This window comes from Pogona vitticeps, chromosome 1, assembly GCF_051106095.1.
Source record: "Pogona vitticeps strain Pit_001003342236 chromosome 1, PviZW2.1, whole genome shotgun sequence".
Lineage (NCBI taxonomy): Eukaryota > Metazoa > Chordata > Lepidosauria > Squamata > Agamidae > Pogona > Pogona vitticeps.
The window spans coordinates 344,067,097-344,087,794 of record NC_135783.1 but is presented as its reverse complement, the minus strand read 5'-3'; the positions used below and the strand labels follow the sequence as shown (position 1 = coordinate 344,087,794).

The following is a 20,698-nucleotide window of genomic DNA, read 5'->3' as shown; positions in this document are numbered from 1 at the left end:
TGTTCCTGGACTCAGAGAAAGAACCCCGACTACAGGTCTGTGGGCTTGGGCACTAAATGCAGAACGGTGCATTTTCTGCACGGTGCAGAAATCCACTTTTGTGATGCCACTTTACTCTTTTTTTTTTTTGCAAGGTCCAACCCTTCCACGCAACGATCTATCTTGCAATCCTTGCAATCTACCTCCACGGCTGCATGACTGCGGGTTTTTTTCTTTAAAAGAGGAGGGGCTCTCCGAAAGGCTCCTCTTTTGCAAAGCTAGAGAGAAGCAGAGTTTGGACAGCGAAAACACGCCGCCCGCTGGCCGGCCGGCCGTACCGTAATAACCGTAGCCCCGCAAGGACACAAACACCTCTCTCTCTCCCCCCCCCCTCCTTTCCAGCTCCTGCAGCAGCCGGCCAGTTTGGGCTCGGAAGAGGGGAGGGTTTACACATGCAAAACCCAGCCGGGGAGGTCGCCCGAGCAGCAGCAGCAGCTGCTCCCAGCACGCACGCCCCCCCTCTCCATAGAAGCTCGGGCAAAGGCGTGAGGAGAAGCCGCTAAAAAGGGGGGGGGGGAGAAGGTGGCGGTTGTTTTTAAAAAATTCTCATTATTTTTCCCCGTTGGAAGTGGCCAGGCGGGGTAGCCCTCAGACGCCCCAGGCGCGTCGCCTTTTTCCCCCGCAGCGGCGTCAGGGAGCCGAAAGGACCGGCTGAGGAGAGGCGGCGGGGGGGGGGGGGAGAGAGAGAAAGGATTCGGCTATTGTGTGGCCGGTGAGGGCGAGAGGGTGGAGAACGCGAGGACACCGAAGACGCGCGCGCACACACACATACACACACACACACATATTCTCTTTCACTCTACAGTAACCCAGACCCGGGCGCACCGAGCGCGCGCAAGCAGGCAGGCAGGCGGGGAGGGAAGGAGGGAGGGGGGGCGCGTCCGAAAAAGAAAAATATCGCGAGAGCAGCGCCCGGGCGAACAACCTGCTCGGCTCCGGAGGCGACCCCCCCTCCCTCCTCCTCCTTCCCCGGGAGAGCGCGGCGGCGGCGGCGGCGGCGGGGTTGCCAGCAACAAGAAACAGCACCCGGAGCAACTGCGGACTTGCGCGCGAGCGCTGGCCGGGGAGAGCGGAGCGGGGGGGGGGGGGGCGAGAAAGGGAGATTTACAAACACCGGCACACCGACGCACTCACATCTGGGAGGGGGCGAGGAACCGAGAAGACCGGAGCACATGCAGTTCTCCAACAACACCGCCCGGGCAGCAGGCTGCTGGTAAGTCTTTAGAAAAGCGGCACTTGCTCTTCCTCCTCCTCCTCCCGCAACTCTTGTGATCATGTCTGTAGTCTTTCTTTCTTTTGGAAACGGTGGGGTGGCTTTTCTTTTCTGGGTGCAGCTTCCCCCCCCCCTCACCACCACTACTGTTCCGAGTTTGGAGGAGTTTTTGGATCCTGTCCCTGTTGATCGGCTTTTATTTTATTTATTTTTTTTAATCTCCGCCTCTCCTCCCCCCCCCAATTTCTCCTCCTCCTTCTTTTTGGTGGGATACATCTGGCTCTCTTGTCGGCTGCCTGCCCGTCCTCTCTCTCCCCCCCCCCCCGCTCCCCTTCCCCGCCTCGATTCCCAGCACACAAAGGGGAAGCGGAGCGGATTGTCTTACAAAGTTGTGTTTAAAAGACAGAGTGGGGGGGGGGGGGAACGGGACCGCGATGCATTGAGAGTCCATGGGGGGGGGAGGGCGGGAGAACATCCAAAGGAATGTGGGATCTGGGATGTGGCAGTGTGTGTGTGTGTGTTTTGTGTGGGTAGGAGGAAAGGGGGGCACGAAGGAAAAGTTTGCAAAAACTCTGGAGTTCTTTCCCCCCCCCCCCGTTCCCCGATCCTCTCCAAAGGTCAAGGCGCGCGTCCTCCATGAAGAGCAACTAGTAATAAGACTGTTGTTCAGGCAACTTTCTCAGGGTATGGGGGGGCATGAGGGAGGGAGGGAGGGAGCAGGATTGAGGAGGAAAGGACCCCGGTTTAAGTTCGAGATTTAATAGATGGCTATAAATGGGGGGGGGGGGGAGGCTTGCTGGAACTTTAAAAAGCAGCAAGCTGTGGCTGGCTGGTAGCTAGATTGGAAGTAACATATGGCATTAAAAGGGGGCACAGCTGGAGGTAGCATTTCCATCGCAGTGAAGTCAGAGCAGCTGACTCTCCAGCTTGCGGTGTAATTAGCAAACGGAGCACTCCCTCCCTCCCATACACGCTCTTCCCCCCCTTGTTTCTCTCTCTCTCTCTTTTTTTTTTTCCTTCCCCCTCTCTCTTTTTCACACACATCCAAGCCTTCCTCCTTGATGGGCTAGCAGAAGCCTCTTCTCTTCCCAAGCCCTTTGAGGGGGGGCACCCCCCTGTCAGAGCAGGAAGAAAGATCTGGACTTCTTTTCTAACTTTGTTTTTGGTTTTTTGTGTTGTGGGGGGAGAGATCTGGTGTGCCCGTCTACATGAGCCCTTGGGTCCTTGCTGTACAACTGTTCAAGGTAAGGGTGTCTTTGAGAGATCCCCCCCCCCACCAGTTTGAGAGGAATTTTGGACTGCGAGTGATGGAGTTGGTTTCTCTGATGTTCCTCTTCATCACAACTTCTAGGGTAATTGTTCGTTTGCATTTCAAAGAGAGATACATACATCTTATTCCTGAGGGTGGCCTTTGGGCAAGGGTTGTCTGGAAAAACAACTACAGCACATGTGTGATGATTAGAGTGTATAGTCTATGTATGGTGTATAGAGAGGGTGGGGTGCCCAAAATACATTTGTGTTTATTAGGTGCCCGATGCCCTGAAGTAAAGGTTTCCAGGATTGTTTAAAACCTCTGAAGACTTGCTCTCTCTAAATAAACCTTTGAGCAATGTTAAGACAGAGATTGAAGCCATTACTTCCCGGCAAGTCAAGTGCTTCCTGGTTTAGGGTGTTTTGTTTGTTTGTTTGTTTGCTTGCTTTCAAAGCAGGTGTTCTGGCGTGGGGAGGCTGTTAAGAACAGAAAGAAAATTAAAACAAAATTTACAGACAATTAACAGTTGAACTGTCATCTCTCAGGCTTCACTTACCTTCCCCCCTACCCCCCCTCCACCAATCTTGTTTGCTTGTTAACAGCTGCTTAGAAGCCATGTGGTTTTTTTTTCCTCTTAGTATTCAAGTTTTTCCTGTTTTGAACAGGTTATGAAGGAAGAATGGAGTTCCCAGATCATAGCCGCCAGTTACTGCAGTGCCTGAGTCAGCAACGTCACCAGGGCTTCCTGTGTGACTGTACTGTCTTAGTTGGAGACGCTCAATTCCGAGCTCACCGAGCCGTTCTCGCCTCTTGCAGCATGTACTTCCATCTTTTCTACAGAGACCAGCTAGACAAAAGGGACATTGTGCATCTGAACAGTGACATTGTCACGGCCCCGGCCTTCGGCTCGCTGCTGGAATTCATGTACGAAGGCAAGCTGGAGTTTGACAGCCTTCCGGTCGAAGACGTCCTGGCTGCAGCCAGCTACCTTCACATGTACGACATTGTGAAAGTCTGCAAGGGCAAGTTGAAAGATAAAGAATCGTGCGGGGAGGAGAAGACGAACGGCAGCGGCGTTGGGGCCCCTCTGGAGAAGGACGTGCGGGGGGTCCTGGAGAACGGAGCACCCTTGGGAGATCGGCCGAAATTTGTCACTGCAGAATACGAAAGATCCTCCGCTGGGACAGAGAAGGGCAGCGGTTACCCTGGCTGGTCGGCTGAGCTTGTCAATATCAGTTCCGCGTTAGCAGAGGCCGAACTGGACACCGTGGCAGCTGAAAAAGCAAGCACAGATGTCGGGGGTTCAGAGGGACATTCGTCCCAAAGGTCTGTGAGCTGCCCCTTGGTTTCCGGTGATGCTGAATGTGCGTTAGATCTGTCTTTCAAGCCGGTGGCTGGAAGAGATTCTTTCCACACCACCACCTCCTCCTCCTCCTCATACATCTTTGGACAGCTGGCTTCCGAGGGGCAACAGCAGGGTAGCAAGCCCCTTATTAAAGATGAGCCGGAGTCCCTCTCGGACGAGGAGGCGAGAAGCCCGGAGAGTCAGCACTTTGAGCGCTCTGCCAAGAGCTTGGTGACGGGCTTAGGGAACATTTTTGTGGGCAACGGCGATTCGCATGTGCCGGAAGAGGAAATGGATCAAGAGCGGGAGGTGAGTGAGGACGACCTGGATTCTTCGGACATTTCTTCTTCGGGGGTGTTGGTGCCCCCCGGGCACATCTGCGTCTGCCCGCTCTGCAGCAAAGTCTTCCCTAGCTCCCATGTTCTGCAGCTGCATCTCAGCTCGCACTTCCGCGATAAGGACGGCGCCCGGACCAGGCTGTCCCCCGACGGCTCGGTCCCGACTTGCACCCTTTGTGGCAAGACTTTTTCCTGCATGTACACCTTAAAAAGACACGAGCGGACTCACTCGGGCGAGAAGCCGTATACCTGTGGCCAGTGTGGGAAGAGCTTCCAGTATTCCCACAACCTCAGCCGCCACGCCGTGGTCCACACGCGGGAGAAGCCCCACGGCTGCAAGTGGTGCGAGAGACGCTTCACCCAGTCGGGTGACTTGTACAGACACATCCGCAAGTTTCACTGTGGCCTTGTGAAGTCGCTGGTGGTGTGAGAGGCTAGTTCTTGGGTTGCAGAAGGAAAAAGAGAGAGAGAGAGAGGCTGTTAACTTTTCTACGCTGTGTTGATTCACATGGGGCAAACCATGTTGTAAAACGGGAGCGGGTGGGCGGGGGTGGAATGGGAGAATGTAGATGTACATTTCATGGGAGAAAGAGTTTGCACGCTCCGCCTGTCCCTGGCTCACTTTTTACGTCTGTGATTACTTAACCTTTCACGTTGTGTTTATTTCTGTGTGACAAGTGAGACACCTCTTGCTCTATGAATCACTTAATCAAAAATTCTTAGGTAGCATCTGATTTAATCCCATTGATTGGCGTAATTGGGTGTATAGAGTGCACTGCTCCACCACTGAAGATACGCTGTGTGGTTCTACTATTCTTACTAAACTGGTAGAAATGTCAGTTGAGAGAGAGAGAGAGAGTATTAGCCTTGGTCAAAACAACACCTTAGATAGGATGGGTTTTGCTTGCTTGCATAGCTGTCTCCTTTTCTGCTCATATTGTAATTTGTGTTTTCACTGTAGGGGCCTCATGTAGGCATTTTGGATTCTAATGGCCTCACTTTCATGTCTACCAAACTTTTTTTTTTAGTTCTTCTTTAAGTTTCATAGTTCTGTGCAAGTGGAATCTCCAGGGCAAACTCACATTTTCAATGACATCTTTTTTTAACAAGAGAAATCTGGTTTTTGTATGCCTCAAGAGGATTGCATAGAATACTGTCAAGAGGCCTTGATTCTGATGTAAAGCAGTTTTGAAGTTTCCTGTACTGTATCTTTATCAGCAGGAGGTAGAGGTTTCTGTCTTTTGGAAACTCTTTCCTGCTGGATCAACCTCATCTTGCTGCTGTTCTTTCCTTTTTAATTTTCCACTGAAAGTTAGGGTTGTTAACAAATTGCACTGAAATGTCTTTCCCCCCCCACCTGTACAGTGTAATCTGGTCTGGTTTACACATGTCTTCAGTGTGTACGTTTAATGTTGTATGGAGTAACCTGTTGTCTGACGCATGTAGCATTTTTAATGCGTGAGCATGGGACTTTCATGTTCAGAGGTTGTTGTCACCATGCCCTGCTGCCGTGATCTATGTCTGCTGGGGAAAAGAGAGAAGAGGGGCCTTTCTCTGTAGGCTTTCATTCACCTGCCGGCTCAATGTTTTTGGAGTAGGGGATGTCATGTAAGGTGCCAGCATCCAGATTTCTTGGCATGCGAGTTCTAAAAAAGCAAAATAATAATAATAATCCCTTGACCTCCTCAGCTAATAAAATTCCTTAGTTCTGCTTCTAACAAAAGTACTTTGGGGATGGGGGCAAGGAAGTTCCATACCGGTGATCCCTTTTGTAACAAAAGTCCGTCCGCCCACTGCGTGAACTAAATCGCTGCACACACCACTGCCCCATTGCACAAGTGGCTGGGTTTTTGTTGTTGTCATTGTTTGAAGTGGGGTTGCAATTGCACAACGGATACTCATGCTCCCTTTGTGCAGTGCCCATTTTTGGCTGGGTGATCTGATTTACACGATTGCAAGCTGGAAATTGCGGGAGCAACTGTGGAGCGCTTGTTTGCTACTAGGATTCCGCCCACGTTACGCATGGCAAAGTGGGGGAGGGACCAGGGACGCCTTGTGGCTGAAATGTCAGATTTGTGCATTCAGGGGTCATGGCATTGGTGCTCCACCTGGTTAGCGAAAAAGATTTGTATCGCCCCCATTTTCATTCTCAGTTTCTGGACATGGGTTAGAGGAACAGCTGTGGTCTGCTTTCTGATACTGTAGGTCAGAGTTAAGCAATCTGGGGCTTGCTGGATGTTTTGGACTACAGTTCCATCAGCCCCAGTTAAAATGGTAAGTTCTGATAAGGAATTATGGGTGTTACAATCCAGGGCATCTGCCATGCATCCGGTTGTCTACCCTAGACTGCAACTAGTAAAGTCACTCATTGGATTTTTTTTCTCTTGAGACTTAGTTTAAGAGATGCCCATTCTGAATTGGCTTGCCCTTATACCCTTCCTATTTGATCTACAGACATCAGGAGACATCATTTTTAACTTCTGCGCTGGCTGATTTCTGCATTTCAAACTTCTGCTAAGGAGAGGAACAAAGTAGGATGTTGGCCGTCACTCCAGACAGTTTCACAGGCCTTAAGTTCCCCAAGTCTGATTACACTCGGTCAATGAGCCATAGCAGGGCACACACTTTGGTGTGGTGTATGCCGGTGCACAGAGGCATACACATTCCTTTCCCTAAGCTTTTGTGTTTTTTTCTCCTGATGAACACATGTATTTCTTACAATTTCTTGACACCCCCAGCTTGTATCTCTGAAATAATTTCTAAGTTGGAGGCGGCTATAGAAAGAAGGCCATTAAAAGTGGGTAGAGCACCAGTTTTATTTTCTTGCTCCACCCCCCCTCCTCCTTAGAAGCTCATGTTAAGAACTGGTATTTGCCTATCCCGTAGACTTGAGAGAGGGAGCGCACATCTGGCAGCAACAGCTGGTGGAGACAGGCCTGGGGAGAGAGAAGAAGGATGGTCCAAATGAATGGGGCCTCAAGGAAGTTACAGGGGTCAGGAACTTACACAATGGAGGTACAATTTGTGAGTTGTATTACAGTATAATTTCCTTCACGGGGGAAGAACGTGCAGGCAGTTTTAAAGAATAACTCCTTCAGAGAGAAAGCTTCAACATTTCATTTTAAATTAGTAGGGTGCCTGTTGCATTCTATAGTTTGTGGTACTCATTGCCTAATGTTCGCAGTCCCTTTTTTTTAATGGGGAAAAATCCTGCAGTGAAAAATTGTTTTCCATGTTGTTCGTATTGATACAAACTTTGTTTGCATAGGTCAAATTTTGCCAAGTTTTAATGACATGTGAATGGCGAGAAGTGGTTAAACTTGACCATTCACATGGTTCTCTCCAAGCAAGCAAAACATTGTCACATTGTTTGCATTCTGGTTCTCCCCCCCCCCCCCCCCCGGTTGTGTTTTGGTTACGAAAGAACTGAGCAGAATGCTGTACGGTTACAGCACTTGTAGTGTGTCAGTGCGCAGATTTCTGCTAATCCCAGAGTGTCTTTTACTTTGTGTCACCGAATATCAGATTATTCTTACTGATATTCATGCAAAGTATGCTCTTGTGTTATCTAAGACATTACAGAAATAATGATCTGTAGTTGAATATATACCTAGCATCCAATCAGTGGGTGCAGAAAGATTGCTAAATCAAATTTACTAACGTTTTCTAGTTATCTTAAAGTGAAAACATCTCTCTTGACATTTTTGTTTATTTTTAATTTCAGTATGATGGAAGCACTGAAATAATCTGACTTCAAGGACAGATTATGTTATCCTCTAGAAGAAAACGTTGCTAGCATTTTCCTTTCATTGGTGGGGTTCCCCAAAGGAGGGACAGAAATGTTTACCATGCCCAGCCTAAACCCAATTGGCTTTTTGCTTCGATGGTTCCTGCTTCCAAAGAAGCAAGTCTTTGCGATCTTAAAAAAAGGAGACTTGTTTCTTCAATAGTAGGGACTGAATCATGGAAAGCTGTGTTTTTTTCCCCTCGACTCCTGTGTGCATGTCTTCCCTCTTTTCGTTCTTCGCCCATGTAGTTAGAAAAGACTGCTGTGAAGGAGAAACACGAACAAGGATGTAGCAGTGATAGTGGTGGAGAAAGGTGGGTGGATGGCGTTCACATGACAAGTGTCGCAAGCTCTTCTTACGTTTTTCTGAAATGATGAGTGCACATATAATGTGAAATTTTATTTCTATTTATAGTACGTCTTTCATTCATTGTATAGATATTCTCGGTAATGCATACTAAGGCAGGCCAGAAAGTCATATGCCTAAGATATGTGACTAGGATACAGTGGTCTTAACTTCATGGGTTGTTGTTTTATTTCCTTTTTTGTTTTTTTTTTTCTTTTCCCTTTGGATTGGAAATAGCACTGAACAAAACTTTCAAAAATTAAGTTATTTCTTTTCTGTTTAAATTTTAAGTTATATATATTTTTTCTTCCTGATGATACTTGATGTAGTATTTATTAGATTTTTTTTTTTTTTTGGTAAAATGAAATGCTTACTTCAGAGCTTTTCAAAATAACAAGCTTGAAACCTCTGTGTAAATTTTGAACTTTTATGTCTTGAAAAGTGTGAAACTTTGCGTGGAATGTAGTGCTGTTTTTGTGCTGATCCCACAACTGATTGAGGAACTCTTGATTGTGACACGGAATCTCTGGTGTTTTGAAGATCAACCTTGTACTGTACATTGCAACAGAGAAAGTACCGTATATGTTAAAAGCTGATTTGCATTTCCTGTTGTAATGAATGGGGCAGCATGTGTGCCTAGGTCTCTGTGTTTGGGCACTTACTTGTTCCTAGTTCTGCTGATAGTTAAAAAAGAACTGTTGAAAAAATAAAATGTTAAGTGCCATATGACACCACTTGAGTGGATTGGTATAATAAGAGAGTTTAAAAACAAGTTTGTGTTGTATTTGTCTAGCCATTTTCAAATTTGGCAGGGGACATACTTGATACTGCAGTTAAAAAGGCAGATTTCCACCAGCCTAAATGAATACTGTAGTTGAAGCCTAGACACTCTATTAGATTATACTTTTCTACCCTTTCTGGGTTGATTTTTTTTAAAAAGAAGTTTGCACTTTTATTTCAAAAACTTTGGATGTTTGTTCTTTGGGCTTTTTAAAAGGTTGCAATAGTTCTTAAACGTGGTTCATGTTATTTTAAAAAATGTTCCTTACTCTACAGAAAAGTACGAAAACATTGCACACTTAACATTGTGCGTTATTATGCAGCAGCTTCTCTGTCTTGTAAAGAACATAATTGGAAACGTTTTTGGTTCCCTTTGGTTTTGATTTCACTGGAGCTGGGATTTGACCTTAATACTGTTCTGCTTAAACAAAACGCTGGATTTTTCTTCTCCTACAAACCGATACTGTGAAGTTAATCGTTTGAAAGTTTTAAAAAAAAAGACAGAGAAAAATCAGTTATTTTTAATTGCTTTTAATCTTGGTGCAGTTCGGATTCAGATATGTATATTTAAAAACACTAATTTTTGTGGGAGAGTTTTTATAGTATACACAATGTAGAAAAACTATTGGATTGAACTATATTTTATTAAAAAAGAGTTCTTTCACTGTTTTATAGTGAATTATTGCCCCCATTCCCTTCAGTGTTAGTTCTATGCTATGCTTAGACTAGATTTGACAATCTCATTAAAAGAATGACTTTGACAGACTTCCCTTAGCATTTAGTTCTGTGTGGAGTTTTTTTTTTTCCGATTGAGTGTTGGTATGTGCTGTTTTTTTAAAAAAAGGAAGAAAACTGTGACAATCGTGATTAGAACTGTCTTTATTAAATAAAACATGTTAAAGTTGCAACTCAAATTCCTTTTTTCTTGTTTATATATTAGTTCAAAGTTACTTTGAGGAATAATTCTTTACAATTAGGGGTAATCCACACTGCCTCTCATGATCTATTTGAATGCAGTTTCTTTCATCGTATGTCATGGCTGAAGGGTATGGTTGAAAAGATCCAAAAAGTTCACTTCCTTTTTGTTGTTGTATGTTTTGTGCTGACATGTGGTAAGTATGATAACATCTGAAGAAACAAGGTAGACGCCCATTGTGTTCCATCATCAAAGAGGTGCTTATGCAGGATTTGGGAACAGAATCACTCTGGATAGCTCAGTGGTTTAGATAACTGGCCAGAGGTTGGGAGTTTGATTCCCCACTGTGGCTCCAATGACTAGAGCCAGTCTGTTTGGCTTTAAGCAAACTGCATAGTTGCAGGGTGACCCCAGAAGAAGAGAATGGTAAACCACTTCTACCTGAAAAACCCAGAAGAGTCACCCTAAGTCAGAATTGACAGCACATAATGATGATGCGTGGAGTTTTTGCCCCCATGAGAAATGACACCATAATTGCAGGATCTCCTTGAGTCCTTTGGTGGGCAGTCGTGTGTCATTTGCTCAGGAATCGAGAAGCAAAATGTCACAATATCCTAGAGTAGGTATAACTAGGATGTGCCCTCTGGGTAGATTCTCTCATGAAGTATAGTGAGGGGTTATGTGAATTATATGAGTTAAATGGTGAACGAATACAAGGATTAGTTGGGAAATGGTGGTGAATCTCAAGTCATTTGCGTTAATTCAAGGTAAAATGGAGCTAATAGGTTTCTAAGCTTTCATGGAATCATGAAGTATAAGGCCATCAAGTCCAACCCCCTGCTCAATGCAAGAATATAGATCAAAGGATATGTGCCAAGTGGTTTTCAGAATTTCTCTTGAATGCTTCCAGTGTTGGGAGCACTTACCCCTTCTTGAGGTAATTGGTTCCATTGTCGTACTGCTCTAACAGGAAGTTTTTCCTGATATTCTGTCGGAATCTGGCTTCCTATAACTCGAGCCCATTGTGTGTCCTGCAGTCTGGGATGATTGACGACAGATCCCGCCCCTCCTCTGTATGACAGCCTTTCTGGTATTTGAAAAGTGCTATCATATCTCAGCCTTCTTTTCTCAAGGCTAAGCATGGCCAATTCTTTTAATCTTTCCTCATAAAGCTTGGTTTCCAGTCCCCTGATCATTCTTGGTGCCCTCCTCCGAAGGCTTGTATTGCATGGAGATATAATACAAGTGTAAATCGGCTGGAAGAGAGTGTTGTAATTTGCCGGGCCACCACCAAGAAGGTCCAGTATATCATGCTTGTCAATCTAACTAGTTTTGTCAGTTAGATGTGAGCAGGAAATCCGAATCAGGTTGTAGTCAGCATTCTATGAATTAAAGTGGTCCTTAAGAGAACTTCGTCCTGAGTTTTTAGGGGTTTAAAGGTTAACATGAACTCTTTAAACTCATCCCCCACACCATTTTAACACCCGCAAATTCTGTTGGGTACTGTGGAGATTTGGAGCCCTCATTATCCCTGTACGGCTCTTCCCCACAGAAGAGCCATACAGTTATCTTTTCCCAATCTAGTCTTTTAAAAATGATGCAATATTTTGTGGATTTTCCAGAAATAAAAATGGGTTTTCTTGCTGTGTATCTGGTGGTCCTGCCTGGGGTGTCTGTAGGGCATGTGGCTGTTTCATTCACACTTAAAATATGTTAAGGCAAATGAGTGATGGCGGACATTTTGCGTTCTTCAAGACTTTGTGTAGAACTGACATCTATGGTCCTCAACATCCCAGGAGATTTTGTCACAGCAAAATTATAGATTTTCCCCTTGAAGCTTTTGATATTTTCTAAGATTTTGAGTGATTTTTTTCCCGGAGGTTTATTTTATTTTATTTTATTTATTGGATTTTTACCCCGCCACTCTAGACAATGTCTACTCAGGGCGGCTTACAAATAAAACACGGCAATATATACTGTACATATGTAAAATCATAAAATTTTCAGTTATTTACAATTATAATTACAATTTGAATAATTGATTAACTACCAAAACATTGCCAAGATGGCCTACCATAAGGAGAAAGAAAAAGAAAAAACTGGGGATAGAAATCACTTAATTGACTGGAGGGAAGGCCTGTTTAAATAGCCAAGTTTTTAGCTGGCTTTTGAAAACACCCAGTGAGGGTGCCAGCTGAATTTCGGTTGGAAGAGTGTTCCACAGCCGAGGGGCCACCACCGAGAAGGCCCGGTTCCTTGTTTTTTACTTTTGGGCCTCCCTTGGCGTCAGGCCCCTCAGCCGTCCCTGCTGGCTATGATGGGTGATTCGGGTAGATCTGGGTGGAAGAAGGTGATCTGCCAAATATTGAGGTCCCAAACCGGGGGGGGGGGTTATGTGAGCACCCACACTTTGCCCATACTCAACTGGGTCTCTTTGATTTACATGTGTTCTTCACACGCATGGTTGACACATACATATGATGCCTTCTCTGACTTGCATCGTTTAGAAGTTGTTGTGAAAGCTTGCCCCCGCCTCCAATGAATATTTTTCTTCATTCTTGGAGTTCCTGCATGAACAGGAAGGAAAAGGAAAGTAGGGTGCAGAATCCAGTGGATCCACTGGAGGTGTGGAGTTTTATTGGAGTGCATGGGAGACATTTGGATCTCCTTCCTGTCTACAGTCCTAAAAACAATGACACACACACCCAATTTTGCTCAGCTGATCAGCAGGAAAGAGCTGTGAGTTCATACAATTCGGAGAAGTTGTTTTCTTGTTTGTTTCTTTTTTCCCAGAATTGGGACTCAAGACAGCTTACAAGGACAGTTAAAGCGGTAGAAAGTCAAAATGCTAAATTAAAATGCTTTAAAATACAGTGGTGCCTCGCTTAACTACATTAATTCATTCCAGCGAAATCGCTGTAGAGCGAAAACGTAAAGCAAAAATAAAAAACCCATTGAAACACATTAAAAGCCGATTAATGCGTTCCAATCGGCTAAAAACTCACCGTCCAGTGAAGATCCTCCATACGGCGGCCATTTTCGGTGCCTGTATAGCGAGGAATCCATCCCAAAGCACAGCGGGGAGCCGTTTTGAGCACCTGGTGGCCATTTTGAAAACCCAACAATCAGCTGTTTTGATCGTCGTAATGCGAAGAATTGGTTCCCGAAGGAGGGAATCGATCTTTGCAAAGCGAAAAACCCCATTTAAAACATCGTTTTGAGATCGCAAAAACATCGTGAAGTGGATTCATCATAATGCAGGGTAATCATTAAGCGGCGCACAACTGTATTGGACTAAATGTACCTACGCTAGTTTGCCTTTAAAAAGAGAACCAGTACATTGGGTAACAATTTTCAATTTGAGGTATCCAGTTTCCTACTAGGGCTGCCCAACGGTGTTTGCTTGCCATCGGACAGATGGTGATGAAGCCATAAACCTGGTCTTTCTTGACCAAGGAGTTCAAGAGTAGTCCTCCCAGGTCCCCAGCAAATGAGCCTCTGAAGGTAGTGGAACCATGGCTTTTACCACTTCCAGGATCCTATCCAATATTTTCCAACCTCTGTGGGAATAAGAGTCAGCTGGGCTGTTTCCCCTACGGCTGCTCAACTGTTTTGGGTTTACTTTCTGGAATCACAGGTTTTAAAAGGGCACCAAGAGGCTCGGAGGAGGAATAATCACATGACGCTCCAGCCTTTCACTCCATTTTCTTGGCGTCATTTTCATTCCTCAGCTGAAACTAAAAGGTAAGTATGCATATCATCCCTTCCCACTGAAAAAATAAATACTGTATAAATATGACATCAGAATAGGTATATTGAGCATGTAGGCTTCTATAGTGAAAGGCAGACATTGTCTTGTATTCACTGGCAACACACACTCATCCTTCTGCACGTGGGTTTCTCTTTTAATTGATCGCTAATATAGTTAGATTAAATACAGTGACAAACAACACTTAGAATATTTTTGACCTTAGCCCCTCTTTTTACTGCATTTATTTTCGGCCAATACATCTAAGTGATTAACAGGTATTTATGCCAGATAGTCCTGTGGTATGTACGTTTTATAATGTTTCAGTGAATAAAAAAATATCTTAAAGGCATACATGTGCAGAGGGCGTAACTTCTTGACAGGTGAGTGGATAGGTTATGTGCCTTTAAAATAGTAAAAGCAATAAGTAAGTTGAGGAACGGAAAAAAGCTAACAGGGAAGTGGGAAAAAAAATCCCGGTATTTACTGCAGTAATACAACATCCGTTTTAATCAAGACAAACTGGTACTGTATAGCTAGAAGATAATTATCCAAAAACACTACTAAAAAGCAGAAGCGAGGTGTATGATCCCCAAAATATAAATAACTCCTTTGAACCCATAATCTGCTGTAACATAGCAGTTGCTTCACAGAATAAATATCAGATGCCTTGGAATAAAATGTTCCAATACTACAGTCACCTTGCTCTCTACGCCAGCTCTTCCCTTTTCCCTCTTCCACTGAAGTTCAATTAGAACTAATCATTTCCCTACCTCCCTTGGAAGTCCTAGGCTTTCCTACTAGGGCTGCCCAACCTCAGACTTTGGGGTTCATTTTCTGAGCTTCAGCCTTTTGCCCTAAAATCACAGACAATGGGATGCTGCAGATTTGAGACCAGATCTCCTATTGGCTTATCCCGACATACTGGATCACTTACAGATTCATCAGTAGTTCCAAATTTACTCTTGTCCCACCTTTGGTTTAGAAAACAGTGGCCAGAATCCTGTTAGTTATATCTGCTGGTGTAACTCTGGGTTGATCTCAGTTAAGATGACAGTGTAGGCATTTGCTGTGTGCCAAACTCAGTATGCAACAGCAGATGCCTACACTACTTCTTAACCTGCAGCAAATAGACACTCAGATTTGGGTTAATTGAATTATGCTGGGTTAAATATGTGGTAGAACATCAGTCATTTCATCCTTTTCTTTTGAGTAATCTACTTGTCTTCCACTGTAAGCTGTAGGCTTCAGTCTTTAGATCTGTCTCCCAACAGACTCTGGGAAACAAAGTGGTGGAAATGCTACTTGGTTGGCTGTTAAATTCGTCATGGTATTTCTGCAGTGCCTGCCAATCGTGCATGCACACCCACCATTTTGCAATTACGGCTGAAGCGGCTGCCCTATGACATCACAAGTGCACATTCCTTACAACATCACAAGTTCTGCCTCATGCTCTCAAGTTTTGGCCCTAGAATTTCAAGGGAGGTGTTGTTGACCTAGCAGCCATACCTCCCACTGCCTGATTAGAACTCTTCTGTTTTTTTACAGTATGCTGGTGTTGTCTGATTTGAATGGTTAAACTGGTGGCTCTCTTTTGTCTGCTGGTGCATGAAAACCTGCTTTTTTCCTATTTTTATCTGCAGTAATATAGTGGAGCCATGGTTTTGCAGAGGTGAATCTTTTTAGATTAGGGTGCTGATGCTCACATTGTAATCCACCCAGAGTAGTGGCCTGGCCACAAGATGGGCAGGGTAAAAATATACAATTAATTAATGCCCCAGGACTTAATGAGTAACAAGGACTATGATAGCCAGGAGAAAAATTGATTTCCTAAAAACAGTGCATTGGTATAAGCTATCCCTATTGTGATGAAAAATAATTTCACTTGATTTTATCCCTGATTGGCAATTTCGAGCCATTGACTTTAGAAAAGCCCAGCTCCCTAACTGTTGATATTTATTTAAAATCTGACAGGCTACATGCTAGGACCCTCCCTATGAGGCAAGGTGTCTCTAGGGACTTGTTCCTATAAAGACCAGTACTGTATATCCAAATTTAACACACACACCCCACTGCTTGTGTGATTCTGCTGCCCTTTCAGAATTTTAAAAAGGCTGGAGAGCGTTACATAGACAAGAGCAAAGGGAAACCCTTAGCCCTTAAACTGCTCCTAAGAGTGTCTTTGGTGATTTTAGATATTTGCTCTTTGTGTTTTTAACATAATTGTGTTTTCATATTGCTTGTTGAATGCTTTTGAGCTCCTGTGATGAAGTGTATGAATTGCATTAGCAACAACAGCAACCGCAACAACAGAAAGCAACGTACGTATTAATTCTGGTTGGTTTTGTATGTGTGTATAATGTTGCTTCTGTGACATTTTCATGTATAAATTTTATTGCTTTCATATATTTTTTTTTTTGCTACCTTGGGAAGTTTATTGAAGGTGAGCTACAGTGAGCAATAAATTGTTTAAATAAATAAACAAACTGGATATTCGACTTCTCCCTTTCTCTCTCTCTCTCTCTCCTTTTCCTTCTGAAAATTCCTTGCATATCACAGTCCCTTCTTCAGAGCTTGGAAGGGTCTTGAAGGACCTTTGAAAATGATCATGGTAGCTAGGAAATCCTGAGCGTTGTAGGCCAAAAAAGTAACGATCCCAAACTCTGCTTCTCATTCTCATTTCTCTGTCATTTACAGCTCATTCATAGGAACATGGGAGTTAGACTTTTGTCAACTCTTGATTACTAACAGCTCTCCAGGATTCCCCCCTCCCCCAAGTCCTACCCAAAGGTCACACTTGACCCTGCTTAACTCCCAAAATTATTTATTTATTTATTATATTTAAAATATTTTTTACCCTGCCTTTCTCCTGAAAAGGACCCACATAAAAGTTAGGTGTGTTCTTGGTACCGTAGGCTGTACATGTGAAAAGTTTTTTTCCCTTCTTCAGCATTTTAGGCCTCTCCCTTTATATGCCGTGCATGTGATCATCTAACTATAATAGGCACTGTTGTTGTTACTATATGCTGTCAAGTTGCTTCCAAGATATGGTGCCCCTGTGAATTAAGGTAAAGGTAAAGGTTGACATTTAGTCCAGTCATGTCCGACTCTAGGGGGCGTGATGCTCATCCCCATTTCCAAGCCATAGAGCCAGCGTTTGTCCAAAGACAGTTTCCGTGGTCACATGCCCAGCGCGACTAGACACAGAACACTGTTATCTTCCCACTGCGATGGTACCTATTTATCTACTTAACATTTACATGCTTTCGAACTGCTAGGTTGGCAGGACACGTTATGGCTTCCCTTTATTTCAATCAATCCATCTCATATTTGGTATTCCTCTTCTCTTGCTGCTGCCAATTTTTACTCACATTATTATCTTTTCCAGTTAGTCTTGTCTTCTCACAATGTGCCCAACGTATGATAGCCTCTGTTTAGTGTGATAGATATCACAATTGGCTTGGGTAGGTTTTGTTTGCAGAACAGGAGCGTATATCTTCCCCTCCATTTGCTTTATGAAAAAATTGTGGGTTAAGAACTTTCTGGGGTGTGTCTGTGTCTGTGTCTGTGTGTTTCTGGATAACTAGAGGTGGGTACGAACCAAACTATGACCCTGGAAACAAAAAACACAGGCTGGTTCGTGTTTTTTCATTTCGGCAAAAAAACCATTTTGCCGAAACAAAATTATTTATTTGAAACACCATTTTTTAAATCACCCGGCACTTCGTTTGCTTCAGCCCCTCGCTCCCCCTTCCCTGCTTCCCTTGCCTCCCTACCTATTCCTCCTACCGCTTCCTCTTCTTCCTCCACCACCACCACCATCAGAGACAGCGCCCTGGCACATGAGCAGAGATGGCAAGCCAGGCTCCTGTAAGGGAGACCGGGCTGCTGTCTCTGAAGATGCTGATGGTGAAGGAGGAAGAGGAGAAGGCAGGAACAGGAGGAGGGAGGAAGGCAGTGGGGGGCAGGGGGCATGAAGTTCTCCTCCTCCCGGCATGAACCAGAAAAAAACGATTTGTGAAGTGGTCCATTTCTTCCAGGGTTCATGGGTGGTTCATCAGTTGCCCAGAACCACGAACCGCTCCGATTTGTCATTTATGTGGTTCGTGGCCATCTCTAGTGGTAACAATATCAACACTGTGCAGTTAGAGGGCTCTCCCCTGAACTAAAGCAGAGAATTCAGAGTACTGTAGCTCACCACACTACAAAAGATCACCATTCTCTACGATGGAGCCAGGAACCATGACTCTTAAAGTGGTCTCAGACTTAATGATGTTGTGTAGATACACATTTGTTTGCTGAAGTTGCTTGGGAGAGGCAGGGTTGCTCTCCAAAACAACTTCCGCCAGGTTGCTGCATGTCAGTGATGGATGAGAAATCTCTCTGGGCACACTCAAGGACTGTTCTTTCTTCTTTATATCCTCCAGGATTGGCCCCTGCTGTTGCAAACAGGCTCGGAGCTTAAACCGGAGAGAGCTTTGTCTGTGTGCATTTAAGTCCTAGAGGTATTTTTTTTTCAAAAAACTGTTTTTATTATTTCAGAATAGCCAGCCGGTTAGGCACAGCCCCAAAGCGCAAAGAACTCCACCATTCTCAACCCTGCAGCCGAACAAAGGTCTCCTCAAGCTACTGACTGGCCTCTTTCATCCCACATTAAAAATATTTGCTAACCCGGTTTTTAATTGAGCGAGCCAAACAGTTTGCTTATTGTAATCTTTTTCTTCTCCCCCCGGTTTGGTTCTTCCACCCCTTCTTTAGCCCAGCTGCGCACTTCTGCATACACAGCTGGCGCTTAGGTCCTTTCAGAGAGATTTGCCTTAGAAAATTAAGACTTGCCAACCTGGTGGAAAACAAAACAATAACAAAGAAAGCCATTAATATTCCTGAGCTTTTATGGGCTTCAGAGTGACAGCTTCTGCAGTATCTCCATTAGGAAGGGGCTGGGAGAAGCCAGAGGAGGTGGGGGAGGAAATCTGATGTGGCAGCAGGTTCTCGGCCAAAAACAATTAATGCTGGCCAGAATAGACAACATTTCGAAAGGATAAGGAGGTTGCTGGTGACAAAATAATGCTCAGCCACCTGCTTCACTTCACCGTGAGCTCCCTGTCGCCCTCTGCTGGATGGTTACTCCTTTCTATAGTTTTGAGAGTGGTTCTTCACTAGTGTTGACTTTGGCCAACCTCCTCCCCTTCTTTTGATTTCTTGTCTTCCATTCGATCTTTTGAGCTGAGGAAATGGTTTTCAAGTGAAGTATGTAATGCCTAGAAACAAGCATTTAAGAAAAACAATACAAAACAGGTACAGGTACGCCCTAAATCAGGGATTTTGGCAAGTCCCAGGTCTGAGTCTTTGGTAACAAGTCCCAAGCCCAAATTCGACTCCCTATTATAAACAGGCTTCTTCCCCCCCCCCCAGAAAAAAGGGAGGGAGGGGTGGGTTCCAAATCACAAATCAAATCCGAATCATTGGGGGGGGGGGGAAAACAACCCTAGTCTACTCCAAGTCAAGTCACCAATGTGGTTTAAGTTTGATTTTACAGCGAGTTCTGCAACGTGAGGATCCCATGCCTACCGCAAATGTTTTTTCAAAAAATGTGTTGGTTGAGTTCTGGGGTATTTTTCACCTCACTGAGATTTTGGTGTACTGTACTGAGATTAGTAATGGTTTCATGCTCACTTCTATATCTCGGACTAAATTAGAATTTCATAGTGTTCTCTCACTCTGAACGGCCAAATTGTATAATAGTACAGAGTTTTTTTTAATATAATGAAATATGTGGGAACACCATTGGACAGTGGTTCCCATCCTTGGGTCATCCTGGTGTTCTTGGACTGCAACTCCCAGAAACCCTGGTCAGCTCAGCTGGTGGTGAAGGGTTCTGGGAATTGCAGTTCAGAAACACCTGGGTTACCCAAAGTTAGAAACCATTTGTACAGGATATTTCCCACAGTAGATTACAGTGGTGCATCGCTTTATGATTGCCCGTTTAACGATGAAACCGCATTACAATGAACTTTTTGTGATCACTTTTGCAATTGCAAAATGATGTTTCCTATGGGGGAATTTCGCTTTGCGATGATCAGTTCCCTGCTCCGGGAACCGATTCTTCGCAAAACGACAATTTTCCAACAGCTGATCGGCAGTTTCAAAATGGCCACCGGGTAAACAGAATGCCCCCCCCCCGCTGTTTTCTGGGACAGATTCCTCGCTGCACAGGCAGCAAAAATGGCCGCCCTATGGAGGATCTTCGCTGGAAAGTGAGTTCACAGCCCTTTGGAAAGCATTAAACGGGTTTTAATGCGTTTCAATGGGTTTTTTCTTTTCGCATTATGACGTTTTCGTTCTAAAGTGATTTTGCTGGAACGAATTAACGTCGTAATGCGAGGCACCACTGTACATTGTTTGGGACAAAGTAAGTACTCCAGTGGCAAAACAACAACAACATCTTGCTATGTATTCTTTAACAATAAAAGCACCACATCATAGTCTCTGGCTCCCACTAGTGGTCAATTCTGGTAAATACATGCTGAAAATGCATATTTCTAGGTTTTTTCTTTTAATACATTTAAAAATTTCAGACCGTGGATCAGTGAAAGTGGATACTTATCCTGTAGATATGACGGTTCCTACTGTATTGCATCATCCTTTATTAGTACATGGTATGGTGCTTATCAGCAGATTTTGGAAGATGCAAGAAGGCACTTTCTCATTCCCTCTAGTGGCCAATTCTGATATTGCACATTGGAACTGTGAACTCAAATTAGAGACAAAAACCAAAGAATACGGTACTTCCTTTGCCAATTAGGATTAGCACTCGTTCTTCAGATTACCTGAACACCTTTGCACACAGAGAAAGCAATTTTAGGCAGATTTCTATGAATTCAAGCTTGTGTATTAGATTGTCTTAGTCAATCCAATATTGGCTTGCACCTTT

At 44.4% G+C, this 20,698-nt stretch overlaps 1 protein-coding gene and 1 long non-coding RNA gene across 2 annotated transcripts; one reads left to right on the top strand and one right to left on the bottom strand.

Annotated features, from left to right (window-relative positions):
- The first annotated feature begins 627 nt into the window (after positions 1 to 627).
- Positions 628 to 10,014, top strand: ZBTB42 (zinc finger and BTB domain containing 42). The gene is made up of 2 exons (XM_072986749.2): positions 628 to 1,252; positions 3,170 to 10,014. Exon 2 carries the CDS (start codon positions 3,184 to 3,186, stop codon positions 4,615 to 4,617), a length of 1,434 nt encoding a protein of 477 aa, XP_072842850.2. The 5' UTR covers positions 628 to 1,252; positions 3,170 to 3,183; the 3' UTR covers positions 4,618 to 10,014.
- Positions 9,941 to 19,137, bottom strand: LOC144586113 (uncharacterized). Its single transcript, XR_013540850.1, has 2 exons — positions 18,844 to 19,137; positions 9,941 to 18,604 (listed from the first exon to the last, which is right to left on the bottom strand). It is a non-coding gene; the product is annotated as an uncharacterized LOC144586113 (long non-coding RNA).
- Positions 19,138 to 20,698: the final 1,561 nt, after the last annotated feature.